The sequence below is a fragment of the Euleptes europaea genome, chromosome 14, assembly GCF_029931775.1.
Source record: "Euleptes europaea isolate rEulEur1 chromosome 14, rEulEur1.hap1, whole genome shotgun sequence".
In the NCBI taxonomy this organism is placed as follows: Eukaryota; Metazoa; Chordata; class Lepidosauria; order Squamata; family Sphaerodactylidae; genus Euleptes; species Euleptes europaea.
The window spans coordinates 27,242,690-27,268,353 of record NC_079325.1 but is presented as its reverse complement, the minus strand read 5'-3'; the positions used below and the strand labels follow the sequence as shown (position 1 = coordinate 27,268,353).

Below are 25,664 nucleotides of genomic sequence, written 5' to 3'. Positions count from 1 at the left end.
TGTCTCCACAGAAGCTTTCTCATCCTGCACAGTGACTTTGATAATGGCCATCCTTTTCTTCCTCACAGGACTGCAAAAGTTAGACCTTCTCTCCCTTTCTCTTTCTAAATAGCCTCCTCTGCGATCTACAGAGCATATATATGAAATGGAAACAACCGGCTGCCCCTGTTTGCAGGTTTACCAGTGGAGTAGAATTAGATGGGGCAATAAATGCAAGCCACAAATTGAGACAACTCCTATTTTTTTTGTCCCTTCTTAGAAGTGGATGAATGCTCCCGACCGAACAATGGCGGATGTGAGCAGCGCTGTGTGAACACTCTGGGCAGCTACAAGTGTGCTTGTGACCCTGGTTACGAGTTGGCCTCAGACAAGCGCAGGTGTGAGGGTGAGTATCTTGAAAAGGAACCTGCTCGTCCCCACAATGTGTCTCCTTCCGCCGGCTGCTGCTAAATCAGCAAGGCAGAAAGTTGTTCGCTCCCAGGTTGTAGTGATGTTCCGTTCTATAGCAATGCTTTGGAGCCTGAGACTGTTGCGCTTTCTGTCATGCAGCTGCCTGCGGCGGGTTCCTCACCAAACTGAATGGCTCCATTACAAGCCCCGGGTGGCCAAAAGAATACCCACCCAACAAGAACTGCATCTGGCAGCTAGTGGCACCAACACAGTACCGTATATCCCTGCAGTTTGACTTCTTTGAGACGGAGGGTAACGATGTGAGTACTTGGCTCTAAAAAGAACTTCCTTCTGTCACACCGCAGTGTCCTTTCACGGAGGCCTTTCTGTTTATCATCCATATCCCTTCATTTCTCCAAGGAATGCAGAGTGAATACATAGTTCCCTTCTCCGGTTTATCTTCACAAAAACCCTGTGTGTGTGTGTATGAATGAGAGAGAGATCAGTCTAAGGTCTCATGAATTGTGCATTGCCTAGGGCTCAGAAGCAGAGAGTGCTTGTGAACTTCATGTCTGCTTTCTGAAACCCAAGAAGGAAACACAGAAGTGCACATCCTGAGAAAGAGCTCTTCAACCTTGGGGGCAGCCGCCAAAAAGGCTGTGCTGCATTCCTGAATCAAGATAATTGCTTTGTGAGCAGTGATTACTGATAAGGAATGAGTAATTAAAAAAGGGATGTAAAGGTGGATTGTTTCTTTGGGTAAATGTAGAAAAAAATTCTTCTGTTCTCGAAATCAGAAGTATAAAAACAATCCTGATGTCAAGGGAACATGGAGCAGGGTCTTCAAGGGTTACCTTAAAGAGAGTGAGGTGCTTTTCGCCTTACAAATCTGAATGTTTTGGGATGGCCCTGCATGAAACACGTGCTTCAGATGCTGAGCAGTCTGTTTGTTCTGGCCACTTTTGTCTGTCCTTGCCGTGAAGCCCGATGAATTACTGGTTCCTGTCTTCCTCCAGGTATGTAAGTATGACTTCGTAGAAGTGCGCAGTGGGCTCACTGCTGAAGCCAAGCTACATGGCAAGTTCTGCGGGGCAGAAAAGCCCGATGTGATCACCTCCCAGTACAACAACATGCGCATAGAGTTCAAGTCTGACAACACCGTCTCCAAGAAAGGCTTCAAGGCTCATTTCTTCTCAGGTAGAGCTGCTCTGCTCACTTGAAGCATGAATGTTTCTCGCTGCCCGGCTCCCCAGCGCCTCTCATTCCAGCACTAACCTTTTCATACATTTATCTGTGCTTAGAGGGTGCAGTCCCTAATTCTCCCCAGTAGGGAGCAGTGTTCCCCTTAAGTCAGGGGTTAGTTCTGTTGGCCTCCCCTGGAGAAAGGCAGCCATCTTGCACTGGACAGTAAATTACCAGTACAAATAAGACCACTCTTCCGTGCTCTTTAACTGGGTGCAGATCTTCTTTAGCTGTCACAGAGCTGCTGCAGTTTACAGCAGCTGAGAATCTGGCTCAAATGCTGACCGGAATCACAAAACGATTCCTAGCTTGAAAAATTATTTTAAACCTACAAGCATTCCATACATGTGACCGAATACTACTAATGATAGGAGACGTTTCTCTTCCTTTTTTGTGTGTGCAGTTCCAAATGAATAAATGAATAAGTCATCAGCAGTAAGACTTCTATTGCTGGCATCCCACCAGTGATAAGAAGATACTTTTTGCTGCCTAAAGGACTTATTAACCACAGTGGATTTCATATTAAATACTGTCCATTTACCATAGGTGGTATGTGGGTAAGTTGGGTTGTGGAACCATAATACAGTAGATATAATTTCTGCTGTTCTTCAAACCAAGGGCGTTTGGGATAGGTAAACATTCCTGACAGGAATAAATCCACATTAAAAAGGTCAAGGTCCCCTGTGCAAGCACTGGGTCATTCCTGACCCATGAGGTGACGTCACATCCCGACGTTTACTAGGCAGACTTTGTTTACGGGGTGGTTTGCCAGTGCCTTCCCCAGTCATCTTCCCTTTACCCCCAGCGAGCTGGGTACTCATTTTACCGACCTCGTAAGGATGGAAGACTGAGTCAACCTCGAGCCAGCTACCTGAAACCTTCTTCCGTCGGCATCGAACTCAGGTCGTGAGCAGAGTTGGACTGCAGTATTGCAGTTTACCACTCTGCGCCACAGGGCTCTTCTTAAATCCACATTAGACATCCTTTCCCCCTTTTTCTTTTCTTTTTTTGCCGTCAAGTCACAGCTGACTTATGGTGACCCCATAGGGTTTTCAAGGCAAGAGATGTTGGAAGGTGGTTTGCCATTGCTTGCCTCTGCGTCCCTGGTATTCCTTGGAGGTCTCCCATCCAAATACTAGCCAGGGTCAGGGCTGAGAGTGTGTGACTAGCCTAAGGTCACTGTCTATAACCAGTATTAAATATTTTCAGAAAGTAGTAATGTTCCCTGATCCTGAACATATTGGCCCTAATACAGCTAAATTGATTCAAGATTTAGTCTCACTGCTTTCAGTGGTACAGTGGATTGAGGATTACATAGAAACTTCAGTGAAATTTATTTCTATTTAAGTGTGCTTAAGAATGGGCCAGAAAAGGATGCTTAAAAATTCCTATTCATCCTTAGTGTTGGTGTCCCTTCTGTTTCTTCAGCAAAGCAAAAGAAGAGAAAGAAAGAAAAGCCTGAAAGTTATGAACGGGGTTGAAAGTATATTTTAATAAGTATTTTAACTGAGGAAACAATCTTCTGCAGGGCAGGGATTGTCAGAAACTCTGTTTGGAATGAGATCTTCTCAGATATTTTGTGCATGTTTCTGTCCCAACAGCCACACGCGTCATCCATACTTGACAATTATGATGAGCAGTCAGATTGTCTTACATTTCTGTTACATTTTTGGCAGCTTGTAGATATATTCTGTCCCTTGGTGGACAGTTATTCAAAACCATTCTGTGAGAAATCAGTCACTGATTTTATTGGCATTATAAAAATTTGCTCTATTTTGTTTTTAAACAAATGGTGTCTGTCCACAGTTAGCTGAGAGACTGCAGGAAACAAGTATGGTTTACAAACTACCACCTCATTCCAAAGATTCCTGCTTGGCTGCACATCTCATATGGAGACTTTACCTCAACAGTATTGCCATGAATAGGGAAGCTCATACTATCCGAGATCGGGGCTGGTTTGCCACCCAAGTAACTAAAGCAGCCACTTAAGGATGTTATAGTTGGTGGAAGGCAGCAGTGTGGGAGGCGGTGGCAGGCATGGTTTGTGCCTCTCATTGCTGTGGAAACTTGCCTTGGAGCGGACCTAGCTGGGGTCAGTGTGGGAGAAGGCATCAAAATACTTTGAGCTACCCCTGGCTGATATCTCTGTGTGTAAATGGGAACAGCCACAAAGTTTTGCCTCTCTGCACAATAAATTAACACTAGGCAAGGAATGACCTGGATGGCCCAGGCTAGCCTGATCTCGTCAGATCTCAGAAGCTAAGCAGGGTCAGCCCTGGTTAGTATTTGGATGGGAGACCACCAAGGAATACCAAGGTTGCTGTGCAGAGGAAGGCACTGGCAAACCACCTCTGTTAGTCTCTTGCCATGAAAACCCCCAAAGGGGTCGCCATAAGTTGGCTACGACTTGACGGCACTTCACACACACACACACACACAGGCAAGGGATGTGATTGGCAAGATATTTAGCCAAAATTTCTTAGCTAACACTTAGCTGAACTCTCATTCAGAGGTGTTCCTGCATGTATAAAGATTGTCTCTTGGGTAGCACTGTGAGCATCATAAGGCTAAGTCTTAAGTCTGTGGGTGCAAGCTTTTTATGTAGGTTAGTTACAGTGTTTCTGCTGATCTATATTAAAATTACACCCTTTGCTATCTGGCTGTCAGAAGGACCCATGCAAAATAGTCAGTTTTCATAGTAGGAAGCTGGGGGTGGGGGCAAAAAAATGGAATTTGAAATAATACCCTCTCCCTGGAATTCATTCTTCATAGTAATTCCCAGGGCTGCAGCAGCCAACAGCAGTCCTCTGTAAAGGCCCATTAGTTCAAATACTGTTGCTGTAACGCTAACCGGTATTAATACAAATTAACTTGAGACAAATCTAACCCAAAAAGGAATTTTTGTAATTACAAGACTGCATACAAATATTCCTAATCTGCTCACAGCCCCTTCCTGTCAATGTAGTTTTATGCTACTGCTGATATCCCTTCTGAATTTGGTGCCATGGCAATAATTCTGCTCATCGTTTTATAATCCCCATTTAGCAAAGAAGATTAGCGTGTTCTGCCTAGCATTGCTTTTGTCAAGTGCATGTAGGCCTTGATCTATTTGTGCTGGTTGTACTTGCAAAATTCTGACAGAGAGATGTGAATGCCACCTTCTTTGCCTTGCAAAAGAAGAGCTGGCGAGGAATAGAGCCATTGGTTGTAGTTGCTTGTTGCCAGTCTGGGCCTTCTGGCAGCGTGTACGCCTTCCCTTATTTCAAATTGGCTTTCCTAGATGGAGCCAAGTGTTTCTGCCAAAATTGGCCTCTCACTCTGCAATACGTACTTAATTACTGATGCAAAACAGCCAGAGCAGATGACATTATTTAGGCACCTGCTTCCCTGTCAGGGCATCTGTCTTGAGTCATTCTTCTGATGCACTAGTTGACAGTGAATGGGAGATGCACACAATGGCCACAGCAGCACACAGCTGAGCCATGCACAAGCCTCATTGACTTCAATTAGTCTCTATTTCAGGGGGATAGCTACAGTTAGCTGTGCCCTGGATTGCCAGCAGGGTTCTTTCTCCTTCCATTTTCCTTAAAGGTGCCGGTAGCAAAAAGAAACTTAAGATCAGGATCTCAGTGTCAGTGAGAACTGAGATCAAATCTGTCTTTAAACTACGGCCTTGCAAAAATGTTTGGCCAAGCCCTCTTTCAAAACGTCAGGCTTCTTGTGATATCCCAAAACCGCATCTACCCAGAACCTTAGTTCTCCCTCCTACAATTGCACAGGTCACAAAATCAGGATCTATTAGGGTTCCTACTTTGCCAGGTTATAGATATTTCAGCCTGTTGCCTTCTCAGTCTTGTACTTCCCCAAACACTCAGAGGTCACATACCCCACAATGAGAAACCCTATCAAAATACTCCCGTTAGTATTATTTCTGAACTATGTGCAATCTCACTTATTCCCTAAGTGCCACCGAGCTTCCCATCTTCACTCGAGTTGGATTTTTCCTTCTTAAGGTACTGCATTCTCTAACACTGTTCTTTTTAATGAATAATACTCACCAAGAATTCAGACTCTGCAAATGCGCTGCTTCCTCTACCTGAGCTATGGTGTTTTCAATGCTATGCACAGTCTGTTCTGCCTGACCTAGTGATGTACCCCATTACTATCTCTACTCTAAGCTATTGTGCACCTGGTAGCATCGTTGCACCTTCCTTTTCTGGTTGCATATAAAGACAATCATGGCTTTTGCTCTGCTTGATGGCATCTTTTCCATCTTTCCACTTGTGGTTAAAGAAAAAAAAAGCAACCCTGATGTAGGACAGCTGTGTGGGGAAATTCTATCTTTTCCAAACTAGCTCAGCATTGTTTTTCCCCAGAGGCATAAGAGGAAAAAACACCCTTCTGTTTGTGAGTAGCCAGGCAACTGTTATACTGGGGTGGGGGGAAGAGCTCAGAAAAGAGTGAGAATTATTTTGGGGCACCATTACCTGCTTATGTCATCTTGTGTTCCATGTTGTATTGTTTCCTTCATGTCAGTGCAATGAAAGAATCACTAAGTAACCTTTCATCTACCCTCATTTGAGTCTGGGCAGCTACTGCATAATGGGCAAAAACTCCAGTGGTATCAAGGAAAATACATCACAGAAGAACAAAACTCTCATTACAGAAGAACACAGAGAAACTCTCAACAGTTTGTTCAGAAAGGGCCATTCTGCTTTGCATGTGGAAGATCCAAAACTCATTTCTTAGCGTAGGTAGCTGAAACCTCTGACTGAGAGCATGAAGGGCCGCTGCCAGTCTGAGTAAACCACATAAGGCTAGACGGACCAGTGGTCTGATGGTGTAAGACAACTTTGTGCACTCACATATGTGTGTTTTGGGCAGAGCTTTATGTTAGGAGCAAATTAAATATTAATAATGCATCGTCATTACGTCACAATATTAAAATAACCTTTCTTATATATAGTAGCACATGCAAAATATACCACTACCCTTTGAGAGTACCTACGCCTCTTGTTCTTGCTTTGATATACCTTTTTACTGTTGAGAGAGTCCTCTTGGGAGCTTTTTAATATTGTCGTGCCAATGTACGGTTACCGGGTTATGGGCTGTTGGAGCCCTGCTTCCAGAAAGCGTCCCTTTTCAGGACAGTGCTTTAGCCACAAAATTAGCTGCTGCTGCTGCTTGTTTTGCAGTTGAGCTCGGTTGGATGTTCAAAGTGCATGTTCAAAGTGATGTGCTAAATTTATTTTATTTATTTATTTATTTTCTGGTTTATAGCCCGCCGTCCCCGGGAGAAGCCGGCTAGGAGCGGGTATCATCAAATAAAGCATTAATACATCAATAATAAAAATCTAAATTTAGAACAATAAAATCCCAATTGAAACTTAAAAATACTGGATATTTGCAGCAGGTTACCCCTCTGTTAACATTAGTAATATAACAGGAAGGGGGGGTAATAGGGAGGCCAGCAGATGATATTTGTGGCTGTCCTCAGCCATAGGCCTGGCGGAATAACTCTGTCTTGCAGGCCCTGTTGAACTCTTTAAGGTCCCGCAGGGTCCTGATGTCACCAGGCAGAGCATTCCACTAGGCCGGTGCCCGGGCCGAAAAGGAATGGAATCATTGCCCAAGTAGTAACTCGCTATGGTAGGCATGTAGCCATTTGGCAAGCTGGTTTAGTCTTCCAAATGATAAAGGACAAGTTGACCAAATGTTAGATTGAGTTTCAAGGTAAAATTATTGTGTGTGTGTACAGCCTCGGTCTATAAAATTCAGAGGAAAGCCGGTAACACCGGTCATTCATTCACTCCTAAGGCTTGCTGGTAAGGCCAACACCTTCCCCTATGACATCTGGAGAACATAGCTTCTAACAAACAAGTGGTCAGAACATTACTGGCAAACGGTTCTCTCATGAAGATAGCTAGAACATTTTTAGGCAGACCAGGCATTCTTTGGGTGGGTTTGGGTGTGGTATGTTTGCTTTATTTTTGAAATCAAGCAAGACATGGAAGTATCCCAGGAATCCTCTCGTAATCAAGAGAGACCAACAGTGCCCAAGAAGCATGCCGGAATAAATTTCAGCTAATGGGACATCAGAGGCAACAGGGTGAGTAAGTTGTTCTCTTTTTTGTTGTTCTGATTCAAGGGGATTCGCTTGAACAGGTTCTTTTCAGGAGAGTAAGTGCTTCAAGTTTGGGACTTAATATACGTCCTTTTCACAGTTTTAGGAGGTATTGTTCTTAATGCCTTACTCTACGTTTTGTTACCTAGCAAGCTTTGCACATGAAACGCAATGTAAGTATGGTGGGCATTTCTGATTGGACCAGGCTCAGTTGATAAAGGAGGGTGTAAGCTTAGCAACTGTAATGGTGAAAACATAATCTTTTCTGTGGTAGCACCGTACCTGTGGAATGCCCTCCCACACAGATGTTTGCCTGGTTCCTAATCTTCTAAGTTACAGGGGCCTGACCAACACCTCTTTTGTTTACCTGATTGGTTAATCTTCTTCCATTGCTCTAAGCAGGGTTTTATTGTTTCATTGATGCTGATATATATATATATATATATATATATATATATATATATATATATATATATATATATATATATAAAGAGAGAGAGAGAGAGAATATACTGATGTTTTTGTGTTTTATATGGCTTTATTGAATTACATAGTGAGATTTTATGCATTCCATCTGTAAGTTAGCTTTTGGCTGAGAGGCAGGATATAAATCTTAATTAATCAACTGGCTGATTCTTAGAGAGCAAAATTGGATATAAATGCAAATATTTTAAATCTGGCCAGATCCTAGGTGAATCATGAGGAGGTGCTATTGCACAATGGTAGAGAACATATGTTGCATGCACAAAGTCCCAGGTTCAATCATAATATAATAATATATTTCCAAAGGACTTAAAGCTAGGTGTTATACAAAAAGATTATCCCTGCCCCTCAGCCTTACAATGTAGGACATTTTCACTCACAAGGCTCTTGGACAGGAGGTGCTGGCAAAGGCCTCTGAGACTTTGTAAAGCTACTGCCGGTTGGACAAAACACAGCTGGATGAGTCACTGGTCTGACTAAGTGTAATGCAGTTGCCTATTATGGTGAGGAGCTGCGATGAGCTTCATATGCAGAAGGTCCCTAATTCAGTCCCTGCCATCTCCAGTTTAAATGATTTCAGGCAGGAGAGTGGCATCTAGTCACAGCAGACAATGCATAGGTAGATGTATCATCGGTCTGACTCGGTTTCAGGCAGCTTCATATATGCAAGATAAAAATCCAGTAGCACCTTAGAGACCAACACGTTTATTGGGTTATGAGCTTTACAGATACTTCGTCAGATATCTGACGAATGGAGCTTTGACTCTTGGAAGCTCATACCTCAAAAATCGTGTTAGTGTTTAAGGTGCTGCTGGACATGTATCTCACTGTTCTACTGCAGACCGACACAGCTGCACTCTGAAACTATCTTCATATATTCAAAGCTCTTTGTCTGTCTTTGGTCAGCGTTCATTCCTTATTTAGTTAATGCATCTTATGCTGCTTGGAAGCTCAGAAGTATGTTTTAGGGAAGCAGATTAGAAGTAGCAATTTATCTGAGGCCACAATTCATAGAGGGCATCTGAACTTTTTTTGCTCTTACTTAAGATTGACCTCTGATAGCTCTCTATCTTTGTCCTGAGAGCTGGGGTGGGGGGAGGTTTGCATCCCTTTCTATAAGCATGCCTGGAAATTCAAGAATGTTGAATAGAAAGCATGGACTATTGGATCTCTGCTGGCCAATATAGTTTTAAGGCATATCTGCATGGATTATCCCACTCTGGGGTAGTCCGATGTGGATTCCCAGTAAGCCACTCAGCAGTTGCCGAAGGAGTTGCTAGGCATGGGCAGCATGAGTGAAAAAGGGTGTCGGTAGAAACGTATGCAAAGCATTCAGCCAGGTTTATTTTCTTTCTTTTTGTACATTTCCCTGTTAAACCAGAGCTGTAGGTAGCTCCCAAGAGACCAAAATCTTACAATGATATCTAGTGAATTCAGTTCTCCATACGGAAAGCTGTCAGTGTAGAAAACCTGTTTACTGCCAGCTAAGTTCTTAAAACCTAAAGAATTGGTCCAATGTAAAGGATATTAGGTAAGGTAAAGGTCCCCTGTGCGAGCACCGGGTCATTCCTGACCCATGGGGTGATGTCACATCCCGACGTTTTCTAGGCAGATTGTGTTTTTTGGGGTGGTTTGCCAGTGCCTTCCCCAGTCATCTTCCCTTTACCCCCAGCAAGCTGGGTACTCATTTTACCGACCTCGGAAGGAAGGAAGGCTGAGTCAACCTTGAGCCGGCTACCTGAAACTGACTTCCGTCGGGATTGAACTCAGGTCGTGAGCAGAGTTTGGATTGCAGTACTGCAGCTTACCACTCTGCGCCACGGGGCTCCTTAAAGGATATTAGCCATACCTATTTTGTATCTCTTACTTTCTCAGACCAGCTCTGCCACAACCATCTGTACTGTGAAATGTGATACCAAGAGAGTCTATGCCAACCCCATCCTGCCATTGTGATTTGAGAATCGCAGTGGCTGCCCTACACCCTTGCTGCAGTTTTTGACAGCTGGCAAATCGGGCTTCTACCCAATTATACATTGTCTGGAATAAGATCTCCACCTAAACTGGGCTGTCGTTTGTAACATTGAATTTTCAGCTCTGTCACACCCAAGCCTACACCATCTTGTTTATTTTTCTTCCTTTTATAAGAGGAGGAAGGAGGATGGAGAATAGGGAAAAAGAAGGAAGACAGTGATTTCCTGTGTAAGACCTGAATCATGGTAGGATCTGACTGTTAATGCAAGTAAGCATTCTGGCCAGTGTAGGTTTTACATTTGCAATACAAACCTAATTAAATCCTGAGCCACATTAGATAAAATCCAGAATCTTAGTGTGTGAACGTGTTCAAAAAGAAAGAGAAGAGAGGCTGAATCTACTAATTACAAATTGGCCCTGTCTTGAAGGTTGGAGTTATTGGCCACAGTAGGGCTAACAGCAGATGTTGAAGAACACTGGCTTGCAAATATATAAACCCTTCCCTTCCCTTCCCTTCTGACTTTCCTTATTCAGGTCACAGCCTCACATCAACAGTTCTCCATCAGCAGGATCGAGCTGGAACTGCATTCTTCATTCAAAATTGTTTCAATCCCAGGCTGACTTTAAAGCACATGTACTAATGACATAGTCCAGTAACCCACAGTAACTGAAGCAGCCTTCTAGACCCCTGTTGCACTTAAATATGCTAACGTTCCCCCAGATTGTGATGTGCACATATATTCTGGTAGGAGAATCAAACCTTCTCACCACAGTAGGCTGCCATGCCAGTAACCAAAAGAAAAACAAAAGCAGCGGGTGGAAGAAGGAGGGGTGTTGATTCTACCTGAGGCCTACCTGGGGTTCTGTGAGAATTAGCCCCATTGCATAAAACATGGCAATCCAACAAGGATGTAAGGGTATCAGGGTAAAAAAGAAATGGTAAGCGAGCAACATTCCCACCAGCCAGTGAATACACAACCAACTGAAAGTGCTGCAGGAAGTCTTGTCAACATGCAGGACCACCAAATCAGCATTCAGGTAAGGTTCCCATCTTTAATTGCCTATTCCACCCTGGGAAAATGTTTAGGCAGGTGTAAACCTATGTCATATTTGTCAGCAGGCATTGCAACATACCTTGGGCACTGGCTCGCAACTGCCATCATCATGTAATGCTGTTTACCTAATTTGTCGTAGCTCTTTGCTTATAAAGTGGCTGCATATCCATGCTTTGAGTTTTTCCAGGATTCAAACATGCACCCAGATGCAGGTTTATATTTGAGTTCTCTGAGATCTGTGTGCACAGATAAGAATATGTCTGTGTGTCTGCTGCCTGTGCTTCTAGGTATAGCTGAGCGGTGTTCGCATCAGAAGCTGAACTACAGCCAGGTCTATTTCATTAAAAAATCAAAGTCTTTACTGATAGTCTAGAAATGTAATGATTTACTGAATTCCAGTAGATTCAGTTATGAAGAGACGGTAGATTGGCAGAAGTTAAGTAAGTAAAGGGGCATGTTTGCTTCAACTGTTTTCCTGGATTATGTCCTGGGAAAAGCTGGTGGGGACACCAGTTGTTGTCCCACCTTTAGGCTTGCTTGCAAGAAATCAAAGAAGGACATCAGATGGCAGGAATACCAGATCTTCTAGTTAGGAAAGGGACTTTGTTGGGCATGTAGCTCAAAGGCAGAGTTTCTGCTTTGTGTGCAGTCCTTGTTATCTCCCTGCAAAGGATCTCAGGAGGTGTCAAATAAGTCCTTTCTCTGATTGAGACATTGAAGAGACAATAAAGTAGACAATACTGAGCTAGATGGACAAGTGGTCTTATTTGTTCATATGCTTGCATATCAGCAGAACTTTCTAAGGGGAAGCAAGATGAAGCCAGATAGCTTTTCTTTTCTTCCCCCTCCCCACTTGAAAAATGAGTAGGTGTTGTGAACTCATCTGTAATGCATTGGATCAAGCAGGAAACATAGGAAGGCTAAGGAACCACACACACACACACAAATCGAGCAATGCTCATTCCTTCTAATTCCAACTGAATTAATTACTACTTGTTCCCTCAAACCCAGTTGTGGTATTCCTGAATTATTCCTTAATTAACATTTGTGGGTTGGGGGGTTGAGGAGATTATATTTCACTTTGCAGCCAAAACAGCTTGTTTTCATTTTTTTAATTATTGTAATTCTATGTATTTGCCCTGATCTGGATGGCTCAGGCTAGCCTGATCTCATCAGATCTCAGAAGCTAAGTAAGGTCGGCCCTGGTTAGTGCTTGGATGGTAGACCACCAAGGAAGTCCAGGGTACCTATGCAAAGGCAGGCAATGGCAAACCATCTCGGTCGTCTCTTGCCTTGAAAACACTATGGGGTCACCACAAGTCAGCTGCAACTTGACAGAACTTTCCACCACTAATTTCATGAACATGCAATTATGATAGAAATATGAGCAGTGGATTTGGCTGCAAAGTGAAAACCAGTACTTCCATTCCTGTAAAAAAAGAAGAAGAAAAAACCAAGAAACTATCTCTAAAAATACTGTAGCTTTCTAAACCTAGATTACCAAGTTTCCAGAATACAGAAATCCTGAAATGTTATTGCTGCCCATGGTGGCAGTCCTTCTGAAAGGGAGTACATCACAAATTGTGTCAATGTTTGGCATTTTTAGAGGTAAATGGATAGACCGAATCTCTTGTCCTGTCATTTCTTCCATCTCACAAGAACAACTTATGATTCCTGTGCAATGCTAAGGCTGTTTGACTGGCAGGGAAGGCTTGCCTTGCTACAGGAGTTTAGGCACACTTGAAGGCTTGTTGGTTAGGCCCAGGTGCATGTTCGAGGCAAAGCAGAGATGCAAGTGGTTTTGAGGAGCATGGTGTTCAGACTGATTTCCCTTCTTCGCTGAAAGGTTGGAGTGATGAGTGTGTTTATGTCTCCTGTAAACCACAAGGCTAGGACAACAGTTTCATGTGGCCTGCTAGCTATTTTATTTGCTATTCCATATATACCCTACGTCATAGAACCAGACTCAAACCTGCTAAGATTCAGCAGAGTCACTATATTATATGTCTTCAGACCATACCTTGAGTGGTTGCACAAGCAACTGCTAGCTCCAGATTGTCTGACAAAATATTACTGCAGATTATACCCTGGCCTGCCCCATTTGGGGAGACCAAAGCTTTGATTCTACCAGTTCTCAAGCTCGTTGCAACTAGGCTGCATCCCTTAAGTGGGCTTCTTGCGAGCATTCCCTACCTTTCCTCTAGGTCACATCTGCTGGAGCCTTCTTGTGATGTTATTCCCTAGGAGATGAGCGGGGGGAACCCTGAAATCCCAGTTCTCTTGGCTAGGTTCAATCTCTGATATTACTAGTTCTCTGAGTTCCTCTTCCCAAGACTCCAACATAATTTAACAGGGTAAGGGAGCAGCCTTCATTCCTCAAGCCAGAGAGCGGTTTGAAAACAGAAGGGTCCCATTCATCCTCCAGGGAGATTTCTTGGAGTTTGGGATAAATCTTTCCAAGGTCCTGACAGCATTTCTGCTCTGAATGGTTATGCAGAGCCATGTCTTTGGCAAGACTACCTGGGCTGACGCTCAACTGAAAGTGTCAGAACTGTGTCTTATCTTGAATCAGGCAACAAGATCTTTCACCCTGGCTTCTACTAGAGTTTAATGCTTTTCCTGTTTATGCAGTCTGTCTCTTGTAGCTGTGTTCCTTTTCTGTATCTCAGCTTCTTCTTAATTTGGCTGTTTGTGGTATGTACTTTAAGAATATGGCCTCTCTCACTGCATGCCCCTCCACCTATGTATTCACATTATTTCCCCCCACCCTATTCCTTGCACTAAAATTTGGAATTATTTGTTCTCCCCTTTTCTCCATCTCTTTATGTCTCTCGTTTCAGAAAAGAAGCAGTTGCCAAAAATACGACTTCCATCCTTGAAATTCCGCCTGAAGAAACGCACAAAGCCCCCTCCTGAACTTGGCTACCCTTGAGTTTGTTTCTCAGGAACTCTCCAGCACCTCCAAAGGATTCAGTTCACGAATTGTTCCTCCAGGACAGAGAGTATCTTCTCTCTTGTAACCTGCCTTAAGCTTGAAGCTTTTGCCATCAAGAGAGAGCAGCCTGTTCATTCCCTCCCCCAACAGATTTCCAAGGCCTTTACTTGACTGAACTAATTGCTGGGTTTTTTATTATTTTTTAATTCCTTATTGTTTTTTTAGATTTCTCTGGTTTGTCATTAACCAGCTGACCTTGTTTTGCTTTTTTATTGTGTCTGTGACATTTTCTGTTGATAAGTAAAAAGGGACGCCATGTCCTGGTCTCTTTCCTGCATCCTCTTTGTTGTCTGTCTCTTTATTCCTACTCATCTTTTCAGTAAGCAGGTAATGGTCACACCCGTTCTATATGTGCTGTTTGATTTCAGTTGCACATAGAGAGGGCTTTAGCTAGAATTTCTGGGTGCAGCTTAGCTCTCCTCTTACCATCCGCATCCTTGAATCCCAAAATGGGAAATTGACCCAGAGGCAGGCCAGTAAATTGGGATCCTGCTGAGTTTAAAAGTAGCTTTCTTTTATATGGAAACTTAAAAGTTCTGAGTACAGCCAAGCAGGTATATAACGTCCTTTAAGAACTATATCATTTGATCACTATTGTAGTCTTAATGTGATGCAGTGTTCCAAAGAAAAAAGAAAACCTGGCGTATGCAATCATTGGAATTACATAGAAAAACTTTTGCTGGGATGAACCACTTCAAATGATAGGGTGCAGATTGTACAATGGAATGTTCTTGCATGGGAAGTGGGAAAACCCCTTCTCTGCACTTGGAAAAATAGCACACCAGGGAGAAGGCGACGGTGAACTTTCCTTGGCATGCTAGTTTCCGTTGTGCAGGAGGAGTGAAACATGATTGCAGCCAAAGCATATAGTCCAGGAAAAGTATTTTATTTAGTTGACTGCATTAACTCTTTCATTTTTCCCCACTAAAGAGGGGTTTCATGTAATTTAAGAAGGCCTCGATCCTGTGCAAATCATGCCATGGGCCTTCTTACACTGTGGTGAAGCTGCCGGCCTCCAAATTAGTCTGCTGATTCAGATGTCACCTTGTTGCCTGTTGCCTGCAATAACCATGTAACTGATGTTCACCGAGGCTCTGAAGGGGTCAGCCTGATAAGCAAGTGATGCTTCTCTTCTAGACAAAGATGAATGTTCGAAGGATAATGGTGGATGCCAACAAGAATGCCTGAACACTTTTGGCAGCTATGAGTGCCAGTGCCGCAGCGGCTTTGTGCTGCATGACAACAAGCACGATTGCAAAGAAGGTGCGTTACCTGAGGGTCTTGTAGCTCTCCAGATGCCAACCCCGTAATCTGTGTGGCTCAGAAGGCTGTTTTGGTCGAACAATCATGACTCCATGGTTTCACTAAAATGTCATATGATGCGCATACAGCTGTTGTTTTTTTGTATCTAGAACAGACGTGCCTGTATGGTAGGGAAATATATGATATGCCAGTGCTGAAACCACAGGGAAGAGGCTCGTTCATGCTGTTGGTTCTACGCTTCCCCAGGAGGAGCTACATTCTCATGAAATAGGGAAAAAAGGGACCTAGCTTCATCTGAAACTCATTGAAAAGCATGAGTGCAAGGGTTACTCAGTGGATAGCGTGTCGGGCTGTCATTCCATGATCAAGAATGAGATATGTTTATTGTTTATTGTTGTTACAGCCAACGGCCAGCTTAGAATTACAAAACAGTGCAGGTGCATATATACCGTTAAGTAAAAGCAGAGAGAACAGAATAAGATATCCTAAAAAGGAAAAGTTAAAATACATTTATCAACATATTAAAATACCAGTTTTTTTTTTTAAAATTATACCTTGGATCACTCATCATCTGATGCATCGCAAATAATATAACCCTTTTTTGTTTTGAACATTCCTTTTGGTAATGGCCTTCCCACAAAATTTAGCTACATATTAGGATATAGCGGGATTTTTATCCTCGAGCAGAAATTGCATAGTTAAACTCTCTTTAGTTATAGATTGATGCAACAGGCCAATGAGATATGTTCTCAACTGTAATTCATAATGGACTTGGGGCCACCACCCCTTAACCTCCATTCCAGTTTTGACTCCATACATAGAAATGCACAGCATGCTGAATGACCATCTTAATGGGAGAAATTCAGCCGATTGCCATCTTTCCCCCCCCTCCTTAATATGGCATGAGGGGTGCTCAACATTGAGGCTCCAGCACAGGAGTGCGAGAAGGATTCACTCTGAGGGTGGAAATTACTGTTACACTTGAACCTGCACAGTTGCTAGGTAGAAGAACCCAGAGAGTAGTGGAGGTGGGCTGGATTGGCCAGCACATTGGGTGGCTACTGATTAGATAACAGCTGCCTGTTTTACATTTTTATGCTGCCTTTGCTGTCAGAGCCCTGCTCATTTCAGCTGAAGGCTGGGCAACGGAAGGAGAGCTCTGAATATGAATGGATGAGAGTCGACTGGGGATTTTTCTTTAAGTGCAGGGACAGAAGATGGGGTGGGGGGCTTGAAGGAAAATTAGGCCTTTTATGCATGGCTGTTTCCCTCACGGTCATACACACCTCCAGCAACTTCAGAGCTTTGTTTTGATTATGCGTGCATTTACTGACCATCAGAGGTAGCCTCACTCTTCCCGTGCATTTCTGCATGTTTTGCCCATGTTTTTTTGGATGCTGTTTTAGCCAACATCCAGAAAACGCAGGCAAAACGCGCGAAGACACGCAAGGAGAGCAAGGCGACCTCTGATGGTCAAAAAATGCATGCGTAATCAAAACAAAGCTCTGAAGTACTGGGGGGGGACTGCGAGGGAAACAGCCATGCATAAAAGGCCTAAAGAAGAGGGGTTCTGTGGGGGGTGGGGGATTGTATTTGAAAGATTAATCAATATACGTATATTTAGAACATAAGCCTTTTGGCATCTATTTACGAGTCCTACTTATTTCAGCTGGCTGTGATCACAAGATGACTTCCATCACGGCAACCATCACCAGCCCAAATTGGCCTGATAAATACCCAAATAAGAAAGAGTGCACCTGGGCAGTAACCACCACACCAGGACACCGTGTTAAACTGGTAATGTACAGGAACAAAGGACACTAACATGAAAATTAATGCTCATGGTACAAGGTTCCACATTGGGTTGGACCTCGTGGGTCCATGTTGCTAACAGCAGAGCTTTTTCCTGATGCAAGGGGTCACAAGAGGCAGGGGCGGGGGGTGTCCTTGAATCAGTGGGAAAGTGCCACCCTTAATGGAGTATATCTGTGCGAGCCAACCCTGTATTTAGATGAAAGATCCTTCTTGCCTCCTTTGTAACTGAGCTAGGCAAGCTAAGATTGTCCCTCACCCCTATGATTGATTGTTATTTCAGAACTTGCATAAGAAGAGCAGAAAAGAAATCGAAACACAGCACTATAGGCAGAAGAGATTAATTGGGGCCCAGTTTCAGCATTATCTAAATGATATGGCTGCCACTGTCCTTACAGTTGCTCCTGCGCCACCCCAATGATGTGTAAACTTCCTCCCACACGGTTAGGGGTACTGATTACACATTCTGACAGTGAAGTTCAGAAGTCACTTGCATGTGTCATAACCTGCTGCAGGGGACAGAAGCTTTGTATGTTACTGGAGTGATGTGGGAACAACCTTGGGACAGAGGGAGGCATTCCATTCAGGTAATATTTAAATCAGTCTTCAGTGTGATGTGGCTCAGTGTGTGTTCCTAAGTAGCTCCTTGGAGAGGGAGAAAGAGCATAACTTCTCAAATATTCCTCTGGATTACTGCTTCTGGCAAGCATTTGAGCCTTATAAGGATCCACATTTCTATGGCCATATCTGGCCTGTAAGGAATATGATTTAGTACTCTGGTTGACATCTCCAGAGGCAGGAGGACATTTGTGTATGAAACAGTACAGTGACCATTAGCCAGCTAACAAGTCCATTTCAGAAGCTGGATCCTGGCCTGTGACTAGTAGTGGCTGGCCAGGGTTACAGAGCATCAGTGTTTTGTCTTCTACAATTCTTATAAGTAAGTTTCTTGTTTTACAGACCATCAGGGAGTTGGACATTGAAGGCCATCAAGAATGCACCTATGACCACCTGGAGGTTTACAATGGAAAAGATGCAAAAGCTCCCGTCTTGGGACGGTTCTGTGGAACTAAAGAACCAGAACCTATCATCTCCTCTAGCAATAGGATGTTTCTCAGGTTCTTCTCAGATAACTCTGTCCAGAAGAAAGGCTTTGAGGCAACCTACACATCAGGTAACATTTAATGTTGATGCATTTGTGAGTCCAAACCAAAATTGTATTTATAAGTGAGATAATCTGGCCATAGCTGCACATATTTTGTTGCCTTTCAACTGTGTAATGTACTCTATGTCAAGCTACCTTTTGAAAATTTCTTGGAAACTGCAGCTGGTTCAGAATGTGGCTGCTCAGTTGTTGACAAGAACAAGCTGGTTTGACCACTACTCGTGTTAATTCAGTTTCACAGTTTATTTCTGGGCCTAGCTCAGAGGTCTCCTTTGACCTTTAAAGTACTAAACTCTTTGGGACTAGAGCAGTGGTTCCCAAAGTGGGCAGTACCACCCCCCGGGGGTCTGGGGTGATGGGATTACCTAGGGGGACACTAAGAGGCAAGGGGGCAGCAGGCGGTGCCAGAGGTGGGCCCCTTCAACTGTGTTGTTCAAATTTTTACAATAGATCAAAACTATCAGAATTTTTTCCCAGACTTTGAAGAGCTGGCACCATTGGATCAAGTTCATCAGTTTTGTTGAATAAATTTCAACTAAAAAATTTTAAATTTGATTTTGAATAGTTGTGAAATTGTTACTGTTTTGAAATTTTATTGTTATTCTCTTCTTTAGTGTGTCATGCAAACCCCTATTTTGAATAATGCTTTTTATAGGGTAGGGTGCGCTGGGGTTGAGATTGTGGAACCAAGGGGGCGGTGGCCCAAAAAGTTTGGGAACCACTGGACTAGAGTGTTACATGAGCCTACCATACATTTAGGTTATTGGGAAGCTTTGCTCCCTGTTCTGTTGAGTGGATGATCACAAGGGATAAGGCTTTCTCAGTAACATCACTGAGAATCTGGAACTCCCTGTCTTGTGAAACTCACCTGGCCCCAACCCTGTTAACCTCCAGAAAACTTTCAATGGGCATATGAATTGAACTAGTTGATGGTTATGGCGATGTTATTATCCTGTTGGTGGTTGGATTTGGTTTATGTTAACTCTGTACTTTTATCAGCCCTCATGGTTACGGATTTATTCTTTTATCTACTGGCTGTGTTTTATTGTTTTACAATGTATTGTACATAATGTTTTAAATTTATTATAAGCTAGGGGTGGGAGGTTACCAGAAAGTGGATTTTTTTTGTCATTAACTAGGCTCATACTAAATGCATTAGATTCTGCCACCTCCAAATCTCTTTCTGTCTATTCATCAGCGGTCACCTTTTTCCCCTCATGATAAATATACATACATATATTAGAATAAAGCTACCCTTTCTGCACTGTTTCATGTGTTGTGGTATAAGCAGGCATGTATTAAAGATCTGCTTTCCCCCACAGGTTTTTGGGGTGGCCACATGGATTTATTTCACTGCATGCACACTGCCCCGTGGTGCAGAGTGGTAAGCTGCAGTCCTGCAGTCCAAGCTCTGCTCACGACCTGAGTTCGATCCCAATGGAAGTCGGTTTTAGGTAACCGACTCAAGGTTGACTCAGCCTTCCATCCTTCCGAGGTTGGTAAAATGAGTACCCAACCAGCTGGGGGTAAAGGGAAGACGACTGGGGAAGGCGCTGGCAAACCACCCCTTAAACAAAGTTCTGCCTAGTAAACGTCAGGATGTGACGTCACCTCATGGGTCAGGAATGACCCGGTGCTTGCAGAGGGGACCTTTACCTTTTACACTTAACACATGCTACAGAAGTCATAGTCGGTCAACATCTTAGTTGTTTTTCCCATTATGAAAGCCCTGTCAAGGTGTGATTAGCAAAATCTGGCTGTTTGGGAGGAAGATTGACAGTGATTAGCACAACTGTATCAAAATATCTGATTTCTGATTGGGCGGCCTTCCTTGTGGGAAATCCAGGGATTCCATTATGTGTTTGTGTATTCTGCCTTCCAGAATGTGGTGGCCAGATGCGAGCTGAAGTGAAAACCAAGGATCTCTATTCTCATGCCCAGTTTGGAGACAACAACTACCCAGGGGGTTCAGATTGTGAATGGGTAATCGTGGCTGAGGAGGGTTATGGAGTGGAGCTCATCTTCCAGACGTTTGAGATCGAGGAAGAAGCAGACTGTGGCTATGACTACATGGAACTGTTCGATGGCTATGATGGGACAGCCCCACGTCTGGGACGCTACTGCGGCTCTGGGGTAAGCTGCTTAATTTTTGCATTCCTAGCCATTGTGTGTGTGTGTGTGTTTGTGTGTGTGTGTGTGTGTGTGTGTGTGTGTAAAGTGCCATCATGTTGCAACCCCTTTATGGGGTTTTCATGGCAAGAGCCTAACAGAGGTGGTTTGCCAGTGCCTTCCTCTGCACAGCAACCCTGGTATCCCTTGGTGGTCTCCCATCCAAATTCTAACCAGGACTAACCCTGCTTAGCTTCTGAGATCTGACTAAATCGGGCTATACCATGCTGCCTTCCCTTCCTATCCCTGGCCATTACAAAAGCATAATTAAATACTTAAATGCCATTAATTTCAATATAGTTTAAAAACACCCAGTTCGCAACTTATGCTAGTCTGAATACTCTGATACAGCGTCGTCTCCTCTGCGTGTGCTGTACGCTTATATCTTTGTAGTCCTCAAGTAATGTAACAATGACAGGACTTTTAAAAATCCCAAAACTTTGATACTGTGAATTGCAAGAGCATTGTAACATATCCTTTTATTTTATAGGCCACCCTCATTCCCAGCCAAGCTGGGCTCAGGGCGGGTAACAACCTCTAAAATTCATCTAAAATACATAAAACCATAATATCATTAAAACATTATATTACAAAATCAGAAACAAGATGGCCTTAAAACAACCCAGATTTTGGCAGGATAACCCCCCACAGATACTAAGAGTGTAAGGGAGGAAGGGGAGGCCAGCAACGATGGATAGACTTGCGGCTGCCCTCAGTTGTAGGCCTGGAGGAATAGCTCCGTTTTGCAGGCCCTGCAGAAGGTCCTGCAGGGCAATGATGTCACTAGGGAGACTATTCCACCGGGCTGTCTGAACATGCAGCAGCAACTGAAGCTGGAGTGGCAAAACAGGCAAACAGAGTACTGGGGAAGGAAATGGTAGTGAATTTAACTACACAGCCTCCAAGTCACTTTAGGTGGGAAGGTTCGGGATGAGGCCAAGGCAAGTAGAGTGGAACAAATGAAGCAGCTCCCTCTCTCCATGCTGTTATGGGCATGTGGGGGACTTTAAAAGGTAAAGGTAGTCCTGTGTGCAAGCACCGGGTCATTCCTGACCCATGGGGTGACATCATATCCTGACGTTTACTAAGCAGACTATGTTTACGGGGTGGTTTGCCAGTGCCTTCCCCAGTCATCTACACTTTATCCCCAGCAAGCTGAGTACTCATTTTACTGACCTCAGAAAGATGGAAGGCTGAGTCAACCTTGAGCCGGCTACCTGAAACTGACTCCTGTCGGGATCGTACTCAGGTTGTGAGCAGAGCTTTTGACTGCAGTACTGCAGCTTACTACTCTGTGCCACGGGGATCAGAGGGGGACTTTACCAACACCACAAATCCTCTTAGCCTAGGGTGTAAATCACTATATGAATTACCTAATCCTTAGCACAAGTTTCAGTTTTGGGACACAGATGAGGCACAAGCCTAGCCTGCCTATACTAAAGAAGTTCGGTCTTAACTGCAGAAGTTACAAAGAAACCACGTTTTCCTGTTTGCCTCAACACAGCCTCTCTCTCAACTCTTTTCTCCTGCTAGCCTCCTGAAGAGGTCTATTCTGCTGGCGACTCAGTGATGGTAAGATTCCACTCTGATGACACCATCAACAAGAAGGGCTTCCACCTACGTTACACTAGCACCAAATTCCAGGACACGCTGCACACGCGGAAATGATGCCCGGCTGCCTAACCCCCTACAGCAGACAACAGGCCTTCTGGCAACGGAGGGACGGGTCTTGGCCGTTAAAAACAAAAAAAAAGACACCCATGGAGAGAAAAATCAAATAGACTGGAAGGAGAAATACACAGTACACCTCAGAGTGTGAAACACTCACACAGAAAACAAAGGTGCTGCCAGCCGCTTACGTGGACTGGGCTCGGGGGAATCCTTTCATTAAAAAAAAAAAATCTGTGCCTCTTTATTTCTTGAGCAGAGTGTCTCCAGGACTAACCACTTCATGGCTTCCATTTACGTTTTTTGTTTGTTTGCGCTGCTCTTCCCCCCCCCCCAATCCTGGTGGTTATCATTGAAAATAATGCTGGGAAACCCAACCTATGGCAGATGTTTTCCTTTATACATTCCATAAAGCAGGTTGACCAGCTCAAATATCTTGAATGACAGACCCAAGTGCAGTGGAGAGACCGCCATGCTTGCAGAAGCTGTCTATCTGTTGTAACGATGTAATAAACACACTTTCTTGTACTTCTAAAGAGATGCCCATCAGCGTCTTTAACCCTTTATCATTTGTGAGTGATTTTTTTTTCATTCTTCCATTCCCAAGAAAAATGTAACTTGAAAAACTTCTTGCTCATTCTTTAACTTTTTTAATTAAATTAAATTCTGAATTGGAACAAAAGCAAAACCTCAATTTCCTGCTTGCCGAGTCCAGACATAGAAAAGGAGAATGTACTATGTCTCACCATACGTTTCTGATTGTTAAGTCTTTACTTTCCCAGGTTCCTAGGGCAACTTTATTACTTGGTCTTTCCAAAGCCCTTTCAGAGGCCTAATTCTTAGCCTTTCCTGTCCTTTCTGTTTTGAGGCTAAATCTGGGGCTGTTTCTCTTTTCCACTGGTTTCCCATTCACAGCTCTTGTCATTGAACACATGAAGCTGCCTTATACTGAATCAGACACTTATACTGAATCATACACTTGGTCCATCAAAGTCAGTATGGTCTACTCAGACCAGCAGCAGCTCTCCAGGATCTCAGGCAGGAGTCTTTCACATCACCTACTCGCCTAGTTCCTTTCATTGGAGATGCCGGGGATCTAATCTGGGACCGTCTGCCTGCTAAGCAGAGGCTCTACCACTGAGCCACAGCCCCACCCTGCAAAATATGCCCCCGTTCCCAAGCCTCGCGGTTTCCCCTTTCCCCCGTGACTTTTATTTCATTTCCTGCTTTCAATAGGGGTGAGCTCTTCCCCTTATCACGCCAGCTCAGTTGCTGCTTTGGGCCCTTACCGTGAGCTCTCATATTTCCTGTGACATTCATTGGCTATATGTTTGGGTTCCTCGCCATGCACTTCTTTTAGACGAGGATCAATCGATTTAATGATAAGAATGCTGTGCAGTTTTTGGTCATAATCCTAGAGCACTATATGCATGGATAAGAAAGAAGCGTGCACGTATTGCTACAAAAGTATTTTGGAAGTTCTTATTCCAACTGTCCCACCCTCCATGGCTGATCAACCCAAGCTATTTGTGGATGTTCAGATTACAGTCCGCTTTCTCATTAATTTCAAGAAGAAGTCCTTAGGAAATACAAGAACACGACACATTATGGTAACATCATAATGATACACAAATTATTGATTAAAAGAATGATTATGGAATTATGGAGTAAAAGAACAACTCTCTGATGGGAGAGGGGAAATGGCCACCTCAGAGGGGCTGGGTTTTGGAAAACTGCACTTACGTTGGTGGGACTGGGAAGTTCTGGACTTTCCCCTTTACATGGGTGCCACCCTGGCTTAGCTGCAATCTTTCCCAAAGCGTGGCAGCAAAGCTGGTTTGGAAAAGATCAGAAGGAATATGGGAAATGCTTGGAAGCACTGTGATGCTGTGAGGAACCAGGGGAAAAACGCACTTCCTAGTAGCATCCAACCCATGTGTAAGTGGTCTTCTGCCTGATTGCTAAAGTTGGCCCCTTCTGTGTGGCTTTTTCAACTTCTCTCTGCCCGCCCCCCTCAGCATTTTGGCTACGTTTTCCTTTGCTTTTTAATTTAATGTTGTTGTTCTACACCATGTCAGACAGTTGTGCACATTCTATCGCTTTGATCCTGTGCGCACTTCGATGAATTTAATGCCCACTGATTACAGAGAAATGTAAAAATGCATAACAGACTTTGCAAGGAGTCAAATGTACACCGAATACAGGATACCAGTGTCACACCAATCAAAAACTAGCCCTCACACCAGTTACAAGGTCAGCTCCAGCTGCACAACTGGCACATCTGGTTTTTGGGAGCCTGTGCAGGAAATGTCCCGGAGAGGCATTTCCTTCCACTAAGGTCGTTTCCGTCTCTCTTAAGCCACACCCAATCCAGAAAAGGTTATTAGCAAATCACTGCAGCCACAACCCTATAAATCAGTGGTTCCCAACCTTTTTTTGACCAGGGACCACTAGGACTTTTTTGTTCGGTGCAGGGACCCCAAGGTTCAAAATAAAAATTCCGAGAATTTGAAAATAAACTTTAATCATAACTGTTAGTTAAACATTAAACTTAGAATAATATTTGAATAAATATATATTTTATAATAGAGAACTTTTAATTGAAAATATTAATTTATTATGGGTTTATAACTTTGTTTCGCGGACCTTAATTTAGTTCTTGCGGACCCCTGGGGGTCCACGGACCTCTGGTTGGGAACCAGTGCTATAAATAGACCCTCACCATTTACTGAAGATCCATTCCTGTGATCACTGTCAGTGGTGAAATCTGCAGGTGCTGGGAGGACTCCCAATAGTAACCTCCCAAAAAATTGGGGGTGGGGCAATTTTAAGGATGTAGTGATTATGATGATGGCACGGTGGGGGTAAAAATGGGCTGGAGACAATGTCACAAAATCCAATCACAGACCGCAACTAAGTGAAACCATGAGTTACAAATCCACAAATACTGAAGGCTTACAGTATGCATGTATTTGGAAGTAGGTGCCATTGAGTTCAGCAGGACTTGCTTCTGCGTAAGCAAGCTCAGGACTGGACTTCTAGTTTCAAGGAATGCAATTTAAATGGGCCTAACTTAAGTCCCTATTGATTTCAGCAGGACTAAATCATGACACTGTTCCAAATGATATTTTCTGCAATGAGCCAGGACGGGGAACCCAGCTCTCTACTGAACAGCTATAGAGAAGCTTTACTTGCGCCCAACCCACTGTTTTCCCAGTGAATACTCACTTTCAAGCCAGTTTTCTCTGTAAAAGCCAGCACATATCTGGAATCTCAGCAAGGAAGTGCCATACCATTTGCTGTATTGTACCCAGTGTGTATGTTAGG

At 43.6% G+C, this 25,664-nt stretch overlaps 1 protein-coding gene across 2 annotated transcripts in view; it reads left to right on the top strand.

Moving 5' to 3' along the window:
- The window catches only part of BMP1 (bone morphogenetic protein 1), a 138,983-nt gene extending 116,110 nt beyond the window's left edge, over nucleotides 1-22,873 (top strand). The window contains exons 13-20 of one of the 2 annotated variants that reach the window (XM_056860918.1): nucleotides 260-385; nucleotides 550-710; nucleotides 1,407-1,587; nucleotides 15,398-15,523; nucleotides 17,193-17,320; nucleotides 18,296-18,509; nucleotides 20,383-20,633; nucleotides 22,203-22,873. In XM_056860918.1, coding sequence (XP_056716896.1) covers nucleotides 260-385; nucleotides 550-710; nucleotides 1,407-1,587; nucleotides 15,398-15,523; nucleotides 17,193-17,320; nucleotides 18,296-18,509; nucleotides 20,383-20,633; nucleotides 22,203-22,337 — 1,322 coding nt within the window. In that variant the 3' untranslated portion in view covers nucleotides 22,338-22,873. Of the gene's footprint in view, nucleotides 1-259; nucleotides 386-549; nucleotides 711-1,406; nucleotides 1,588-14,105; nucleotides 14,332-15,397; nucleotides 15,524-17,192; nucleotides 17,321-18,295; nucleotides 18,510-20,382; nucleotides 20,634-22,202 lie in introns of those variants that run through there. The other variant, XM_056860919.1, reaches the window with a different exon arrangement.
- The last annotated feature ends 2,791 nt before the right edge of the window (nucleotides 22,874-25,664 follow it).